The sequence below is a fragment of the Aplysia californica genome, unplaced genomic scaffold (genome assembly GCF_000002075.1).
Source record: "Aplysia californica isolate F4 #8 unplaced genomic scaffold, AplCal3.0 scaffold01098, whole genome shotgun sequence".
NCBI classification, from domain to species: Eukaryota; Metazoa; Mollusca; class Gastropoda; order Aplysiida; family Aplysiidae; genus Aplysia; species Aplysia californica.
This window is the reverse complement of record NW_004798368.1, coordinates 34,123-43,365: the sequence shown is the minus strand read 5'-3', so window position 1 is coordinate 43,365 and position 9,243 is coordinate 34,123. Positions and strand designations below refer to the sequence as shown.

Genomic DNA, 9,243 nt, shown 5'->3' with positions numbered 1-9,243 from the left:
AAGGCAAACTAAAGTAGCTAAATCAGACCCAAATCTCGATGTCGACACATTTGATTTCCAGAAAAAAACTCATCTTGCACGAACCTCTCATCCGACGGTCTTTTTAGAAGCGTTTGCTATGAACTTATAATTTCTGGGTTCATGACTTAGAAAATGATGATGCCATAATGAAAATATGCAAAGAGGCGAGGCGGAAGCTGGCAAAGGGTCAGCTGAAGTCTCTTCATGTTTTACTCAAAGTTCCAAAACAGAGGGCGCTGAATGTAAAGTCACTTAATTTTGCCAATGACGGATGTCGTGGACAGAATAGAAATAAAGGCATAATATCTTTCTTTCAAGCATTCATCGAAAAAAATACGTGTATGAAATGTTTTGTAACTTTTTCCTGTACAAAGGTCACGTTTTCTTGCCCAATGATGGGGACTTTGGGCTAATAGAGAAATGAGAAAATGTGGAGCAGGCTATGATTCCCACTGGGGAAAGCAATCCAAGAAAGTAGAAAATCACACCTTTACAATGTGAATTCCTTCCAAGGGAAAGACATTTTGGACTTCATGTACTGTGTCAAAGAGTGCCTTCGGGAGTCTACATTCACAGACATCTCTGGTAGTAAAAACGTTTTCAGCAATGTCCACTGGTTCTCTTTTGGACAAAGCAAAGAGCCAGGCGGTACATATTCTACTTAACACTGGCACCTCACCCAACAGAAGTTTGGTGCCGGTACACTATCAACGAAGTGGAACCGTGGAAGAAAGTGGCATTGTTCAAACATGGGATTCGATCTGTTCTCACAGCAGAGAAAAAAAATCAATAGAACAAACCCCTGTTGATATGAAGGCACATTAAAGGATGTGATGGGACTCTGCAGTAAAAAGATCATTCCCACAAATGCTTAACCTTTCTAAAGCGGAGCACAAAGAGAACGCTTGCTCTCGATAAAAGCGAGCGCGTTGGGACACGCGCGTGAAATGTTACTCAAAAGTTGCTTGTTGCGCACAAAAAGCACGCTCGCTTTATGGCGCCTGAGATTTCAAGCGACGCTTGAAAAGCGTAAAGAATCAAAAGTTAATTCTTTCTCGCTTGGAAACGTGTACTTGGTACAGTCCCCCCATTGTTGTCTGGCTGTCTGGTCACGACTTGGGTGGTTCAGAATGTCTTTTCTCTCAGTCTCAGTGTCAAAAGCACTGAAATGGATGTCAAGTCTTTGGTATCAGCCGAATTAAAAACCCCTGCAATTTGGGGCAAGAGAAGGAAAGACCACGCACATTTACTTGAATGTCTCTTGGCTCATTCTCAGGTATGACTGAAAACGAGAAGGGCTTCTTTTAAGTAAAGGAAACAAGTGGTGATATTCACCTTCCACTCGCCTCATTTTATTTATCTCATGAACCCCCGTTCTTTTGCGTTTTCCTAGGATAATTTTCGGCAAAACACTGTCAAGCAACAAAAGTTCGTCTTCACTCGAATCTGCCATGGCGCCAAGTGCCCAAGTTCTGACCAGTCGCAAGCGCGATTTGCAATCTTTCTCTGTGTACACCTCAACGACAAGCAAGCACTTTCTTAACAAGCGCTCGTTTTATCGCGCTCGCTTTTATCGCGAGCAAGCGTTCTCTTTGTGCGTACTTTAAGAAAGTCTCAAGTCGGGTGTAAACGAACAGAACACTGCAGATGAATAAATGGAATAGGTTACTTGCTGACTTGGACTTAATCTCAGTGTTGAACGTCCTTGGGTGTTTCGCCATTTCCTCGAAACTCTGGAAATTTGACTGATCTGTGGTATAGAACTAGGTCCTTCAATTTATCAGTTATAATATATTGTGGTTGTACTATTTCTAAATTGCATGGTTCAGACCATTGTATAATATGTGTTTATAGACGAAGTTTTCATCCTGTCATAAAGCTCAGATACGTCACTGGCATCTGTGGTGTGACGTCATGGCGGTCACCGTCACACGTAGAAGGTACGTAGTCTAAACAGCCGTATGCACTGCTCACCGTCGAACGCTCCGTATCCCGGACTCTGGCATGGAGATCATCAGGAGAGAATGCGTCGCTGTTTCGGGCTCTTCCTCTCTACAGCTTTTCTGACGCACCGAGCCCCCTTACCGATGTGAGGTCTCCATGTTAGTTCGACTGTTTTCCTCTGCTGCCAACTTTAGGATTCATTCTAGCTTGAGTCCTCTCGCTTCAACCAGATCCAATGACTGGCTTTCTCTGCTGTCTCCTGAAGGGAGTTTGTGAGTTCGTTGCTTTTCTTTGCAGTAAGTCCTGCCACTCTCATCCACTTACGGGCGCTTGTTGCTACAAAACCTCTGCATCCTACCTCTACCGGAAAATGGGTTGCCTTCCATCCTGCCTCCTCACATTGTTCGACGAGTGCCTCGTAACGGTTTTCTTTCCGCTCATGAGCGGCATAGATATTGTCCTCGTGGGGCACCGTGAGCTCTACCAAGTGTACCTCTTTGTCTTTTTCCTCCCATAACACAATGTCTGGCTTTTTCGTAGTTGGAATGGGGAAGAATCTCTCAAAGCCTTTTAAGTCAGCAGCTACTTCCCATGTGCCTCCGCTCTGGTCTTTCATGGCTTCGTTTGCTTTCTTTCTTTTGGCAACCTTGCTTCCTTGCGGAACGAACGCAATCTTGGTGGGTCCATGCTTCTGTATCTTGGGGTATATTTTCCTTCTTCCACCTGTTGTGTCGCCATTTTCGTGAGCACTTTCAACACCTCGTTGTGTCTCCAGGTGTATCTGTTAAGAGCTAGGTTGCAGTTTGACAAAATATGCTTCATGGTTCCTAGCTTACCGCATCTACACTTGTTGTCCTCCTGTACCTTCCATCTGACAAGGTTCACCGGTGAAGGCAGAACATCATACGTAGACCGGAGAAGAAAGCTCAGCCTTGATGTATTCCACTTCCAGATGTCACTCCACCCGACTTTTCTTTCCACTACATGCTCTTCCCATCTGGTCATTTGTCCTTGCTGGCTACACTGGATGAGATGAATTTCTCGCCTCTCTGCCTCCATCTTTTGCATATGTCTTGTTGCAGCTTTTCTTCTGTCTCGCTGAGACATTTTCCTGAAAGGTCTAAAGTCGCCATTACCTAGCCCTAATCTGTCAGGTTGCGCTGGACCGACAATGTCCCCATGCTCCAATGCAGAGATGATCTCGTTAGCTGCAACTTCTGCCTTCCACTTTCTGGCTGTTTTGACATCTGGAGGTTTTCCACTGATCTCCTTATCCCTTGATTCTCTCAACATCAAAACGGTTCTAATCTTGCCTGCTTTGTAGATCTCCACAATTGACGTGAGAGGTAGTTGAAGCGCACCTCTATGTCTGTACAGGGATGACGTGTTAATGGTACGGGGTAGCCCCAGCCACTTCCTGATGTAGCTGTTACACTTTCTTTCGATCATCTCAACTCTTGACAAAGCAACTTCATACATTGTCAGTGGCCACGCCAATCGAGGGTAGAGGGCAAACTGTAGACACCATATCTTGTGCTTTCCTGGAAGCTTTGTCTGGTCAATTGCTTTCAGCCCATTTTCAGCCTGCTTCATGATTTCCACGCCTTGACTCCTATCAGACAGAGTTCCTGAGTACCACCGACCCAAACTTTTCACGGGTTGTTCTTTTACTGTGGGCATTTGCTCCCCTGCAATTGTGAACTTCAGTTGCTTCTGTTTTTCTTTGTTAATAGTCAGGCTTCTAGACTTTTTAGCTTTAAACTTCATCCTCGCCCAGGTGATAAGCTTATCGAGCCGATTCAACACACTTTGCATTGTGTCTCCATCTCTTGTCAGTAGGGTCACATCATCCATAAAGGCTTTCTTTGGTGATCTCACCTTTGCTTCTTCTTCACAGCATTCTGCAGATCTCAGTAGCATCTCCATTACCAGGATGAACCAGATGACCGATATAGAGCAGCCAGCTGCAATCCCAATCTCTAGTCGGTGCCATTCCGTTGTGAAATTTGCGGTTGATAATCGCATCTGGAAGTTACTATAGTATTCTCTCATAATGTTTTGCACCTCTTGTGGGACGTAGAAAAAATCCATTGCCTTCATCAGCAATTTATGGGGAACAGACCCGTAGGCATTCGCCAGATCCAACCACACTACGTTTAAACTTTCCTTGTTTTTCTTGGCCTCTTGGATTGTGTCCCAAATGGTGAAAGCATGCTCGATGCAGCCTGGGATCCCTGGTACCCCGGCTTTCTGTACCGTTTCATCCACATAGCCGTTACTTTGCAAATATGCTACAGTCCTCTTTGCAAGTATTCCCATAAAGATCTTGCACGTCACGTTGATGATTGAAATAGGTCTGAACTGTCCTATCTCCTTTGCATTCTGTTCTTTGGGTAGATACACGCCCTCCGCTCTGCACCAATCTTTGACTATTTCTTTGTCTTTCCAAAGGCCTCTTAGCATCTCAAAGAGGGTGTGTCTCAGCGTGTCGCAATACTTGAACACCTTATAAGACACGCCATCTCCTCCAGGTGCACTTTTTGCTCTTGCTTTTTTTACGAACTCATCTACTTCTTTCTCTCTAATTGGTCCCAGGTAATATTTGACGACGGGGGCAGCTGGACGCTTCAGGCCTCTCATATAAGGAAGCGGTTCTTCTCTTCTTGAATCGCTGTACGTCTGCTTAACATAAGCATCGAGTTCCTCTTTCGTACATTCCAATTTACCACTCCGTGCCTCTGTGAACAGTTTTTTGGCTGCTTCATAAGGATTCTTCAGAAATTGTTCACGTTCCCTTTTTCTCTCTTTTCTCCTGGTACACCTTCTTTCGTGCCTCTGTAGGTCTCTGCTCTTTTTCTTAAGATCTTCAAACAAGATTCTTAGGCCTTCTATCTCTTCTGGTGGTGCGTACTTTTTCTGCTTTTGCAAGTCTCGTTTCTGTTTTCTTAGCTGTGCAAGTACTCTCTGCCTTCTACTCAATCCACTTTTCTTCTCCGTCTTTTTCTTTCCTTCACAAATACCAAACTCTTTTATTGCCGAGTCATAGATAATGGTCGCAAACGCACTCAATATTTCTTTAGCATCCCCTCTGTTAGAACTCTTTTTGACTTCTTTCAATTTCTTCTGGACTTCTTCTTCTAACGTCTTGTATTTTGCCTTCTCGTTAGCAGCAGGCCACAGTATTCTGGGTTTCCGTAACCCTGGTTCCGTTTGCTGTTCCATCTCTTGCTGAGACAGGGTGAAAGGAGAGTCGACTGAAGCACTAATCGCTCCGCTGTGGTTTTCATCCTGGGATGATTTGCTTCGCGTCTTACAATCTGACGATCTGCACTGTCTTCTCTTCTTTAAACAGACTTTTCCCTGGTGCACTCTCAGCCCTCGCCAGGTATCGAACTTTCTGTAGCACTGCTCGCACATAAAGCTGTTCTCTTGATTCTCTTTCTGCATTGTCCTTTTAACGCTTAGGTCATTGTCCATTGAATCCGTCCTTGTGGATCCATCCTCTACTCCCCCCTCTCGGTGGATCCCGGGGCTGTCTTTTCTATTGGTTGACGTAACTTATATTTACAGTGACCTGGGTAGTTAGCCCCTGCCACCGTCGGTCTTTCCCGATGTCCACCCGTCACTCCGGGTTGTCGTCCTGTCTTTCCAGGATGTCCGTAGCATACACCTGCTACTGGTAGGTACGTAGTCTAAACAGCCGTATGCACTGCTCACCGTCGAACGCTCCGTATCCCGGACTCTAGCATGTTCGAGTCCTGTGTGGAGAGGAATTGTTATCGCGTATCTCGGTCTTTCTGCTGTGACATTATATTCCTCTCAGCCCGGGTAGGCCTTGACAGGCAGAGTCGAAGCCCGCCTCCTAGATGATCTAAATAAATTGTGTCGATGGGTCGTACATTTTAAAACCCACAAAAATCCAACAAAGAAAGACAAACTCCAAAAGGTACATGGTGTGAGAGACTGTTCACACAGTGAAAATGTCAAAATTAGGCAAATAAATAATTATAACGATTAAGTGAGCTCAAATCGATGATCAAACATGCGCTGTGTTGCACATTTCGACTATGGGTCGACTTATAATTGACTGACCAAAAAAAATGTAGCCCACCCCTCTGCAGGTTCCTAACGGTCTAGCTGTAACAAGACATAATTGTTTTAAAATTGGTTGTGGTAATGGTCACACGGGGGCAGAGTAAGACGAAACAAAGAGTTGCATCTGACAAACGAAGACATGTACCCCTTTTAAATTGAAGGTCGATATTATCACTACTATGACTGTGACATTCAGATTTTCATAATTCTGTGCTGAATGTTTGCTCAAATAATTAGAATAGTGGTTGTAATAGACTGTCAGCCCTTATGAAGTAAACGAATCTAACTCCAATGATAGGGATAAATGACCAGTCTTTGTGTATATGACACAGATATTATGACGAGAAATACATTCTTGTTTTACAATTTTAATGATATAATCTTCATCTTACTAAAACTAGCTGTTATAATGTTAGCGTGCATTGAAGGTACACAAAGAAAGAACGATGTAAAATTATCGTTTATATGTCGTTGATTAAGTCCTGGTTTCCTTTGTACTGAGTGTATAAATCAAGGTCTGTGCCTGAAATAGGGGAGGAGCCTAGCGCTAAAGTAACTGTGGTGTCGATGTCCCACACGTCTCTCCCACCCAGAATGTCGATTTCACATTTGTGGGGAAACAACTCAACTTACTCTCACGACCAGAAAATGAGCTTGCCAATGACAACACCATCACCTTCTGGTTCACAATATGCAAATATCGTAAGCGACGAGCAGCTGTACATTATCCAGCTGGTCAACGGGGTGGTCATCTGTGGTCTCCTCAGTCTGTTCGGCGTGGCCTCTAACATCATCAACATTGTGGTGTTTGCCAAGCAAGGCTTTCAGGACAGCATGAACATCAGCCTCATGGGTGAGATGGCAATTATCACATCTACAGTAAAGTTACTAACAAATAACCTAATCTACAGTTACAACTAATTCTTCTATCAAACGGTCATGGAGTAGAGCATAACACACATAGGTGAGGTGGATATGATAGAAAAAAGTTGAAATATAGCTCCAAGCACATTTACAATACCGCCAGCAAGCAGTGCGTTAGCTCCAAGTCATGAAATCTTTTATTTTTCAGGAGAAAAAATTGTGTCATCACGATTTTCCCCAGTTATGACAATATTTAATATTTAAGAAGCGCTACTCATTTGGTTTGGAACATAATAATATGATGACAATGGGCGACTCAAATCATGAATTTAAAAACAAGACTTTTTAAAATCACAAAATGGGCAAAACGCAACAGAATTTTTTTTACGTGCGTGCAAGAACAGAGAACTAAAAAAAAAACCATTTGTACAATAGGCAATTTCTTTTTTTTTTTTTTTTGTCCCTTGCCCATGTCTATGATATTGACGCCATCTGATTAGTAGAAAAATGTGCGTATGAGAGTGCCCAATAATGTATAACGTACAAATTTGTTATGACATATAACTGTTACATATAGATGTTTAAGATAATTATAGATGTTTGTGAAGGATCTGAGAGCAATGATGACCTTAGAAATGACGGTGATGGTGGTGGTAAGTGATGATGTGGGATGGTGCTTACGTTTATAATTATAAGAAAACATGCTTCTGTTATTTGATTGTTGTTGTTTAAAACAATAATAATGTTAGCGTTAGTCCTATCTTCCTCTGCTCTGATGAGTCACGAGGGATGTGGGCACCCGCTATCCCGTTCCCTACTGGAACCATCTTTAGTGTCACCGTGAAGTTCCGAAATGGTGGGCACAGTCTCTGCTATGGTGACCTTGTTAGTATTAGCTTATTCTAGCGGACCAAGACAAGTGAAGAGAGGACCTTAGTAGGTAGCTAGTACAGTGGTAGAGATTATTTTTGGGGTTTCGTAAGGGGTTTGCAGGCAGCAATTCACAATTGGGTTAAAGACTTTATACTTATTTATATATCTTATTTATATATGAAGTTGCGGAGATTCCGACACAGGATCCTCGAACCCGAGTCGAGAGGGAACAATTTACACACAATATTGTATCCCCTCGCCTCGGGGGGAGCGATAGGCAATTTCCACTTCGCAACTTCTGACAACAATTTCCCCCCCCCCCCCCCCCAAACCCGCCTCCTCAGAGAAAGTCTAAGACGAGAGATAACAAAAACTAAAGACAGTTTCAATAAAAGAAGCTCAATTCTGGAAAATGGAAAGAAATCTCAATGAAAACAAAAATTTTAATTCTGGAATGCTGTCTATGCTCAACCCTACTATATGGCTAGGAATGCTGGACAATCGCTAAAGATAAGGAAAATGAAATAAAAGTAACAGAACAGTGGTTTTTAGGAGGCTGCAGAGAATTCCCTTGAAAAAAAAAAGAAATCAATTAAGGCAGTACTTGAAGATGTCAACGTGAGCTGCTCTTTGATTTAAAATAAATCAAGAATCAAGAAAGGACAAATGCAGTTTCTGGGACATTTTTATAGACATAAAGGCCTTGAATACCTAACTCTCACTGGTGAAATTGGAGGCAAACGAGGCAGGGGTAGACCCAGAGAAACCTACTTGGACAGCTTAAACAGATTTGTAAAGCTGAAATATCAGGATAAGGTAGCTTTTGGGAGAGCATCTGAGCAAAGTAATGAGTGGAGAACCATAATTGCCAATGTCTGTTTCAGATCTGATACTTTATGATGAAGATGATTTACTGACGAAAAAAAAAATGAAATTTCACTTTAGCTTTGATTAACTCTTTTCATGTCAGAGGGTTTCCACAGTCGTGTCACTCAACCTGCAAGGGGGTTTGGGGGGGGGAGGCTCATGATTGAATTTTGCATTTTTCCATCTCATAAAATGTTTACCATTTCAGGGCTCGCTGTGTCTGACCTGTTCTCCCTGCTGACCACGATATGGCTAAGCATCTGCGCGAACCCACTCTTCTACAACTCTGAGTTGCCCTTTGACCCTAGGGATTTGACTGACCTCACGGGGGGCATGCCCCATATTCTCTTTGTCAAAATCGCCACTTTTATCACCGCCTTCATCACCTTTGAACGATGTCTGTGTATCGCTGTCCCTCTGAAGGTGAAGACGATCATCACACCGAGAAGGACTAAGACAATTATTATCTCCATCTACATTGCCATGGCTGTTTTGGTGATCCCCTACTACTTTGGAAACAGACTTGAGTGGATTTTCGATTTCAACAAGAATGCTACTGTGCTAAAAACCACGTACACG

The 9,243-nt window shown here is 43.1% G+C and overlaps 2 protein-coding genes across 2 annotated transcripts in view; one reads left to right on the top strand and one right to left on the bottom strand.

The window, feature by feature from the left end:
- Nucleotides 1-396: 396 nt before the first annotated feature.
- On the bottom strand, nucleotides 397-5,412 carry LOC106013664. Its single transcript, XM_013089986.1, has 2 exons — nucleotides 3,279-5,412; nucleotides 397-473 (listed from the first exon to the last, which is right to left on the bottom strand). Exons 1-2 carry the CDS (start codon nucleotides 5,410-5,412, stop codon nucleotides 397-399), a joined length of 2,211 nt encoding a protein of 736 aa, XP_012945440.1.
- A 472-nt stretch (nucleotides 5,413-5,884) lies between these two features.
- LOC101851459 (probable G-protein coupled receptor 139) overlaps nucleotides 5,885-9,243 on the top strand; it is a 3,809-nt gene continuing 450 nt past the window's right edge. The window contains exons 1-2 of the mRNA XM_013089990.2: nucleotides 5,885-6,913; nucleotides 8,873-9,243. The exon at nucleotides 8,873-9,243 is cut by the window's right edge and continues 450 nt beyond it. Of these exons, the coding sequence (XP_012945444.1) occupies nucleotides 6,628-6,913; nucleotides 8,873-9,243 (657 nt within the window). The 5' untranslated portion in view covers nucleotides 5,885-6,627. The remainder of the gene's footprint in view (nucleotides 6,914-8,872) is intronic.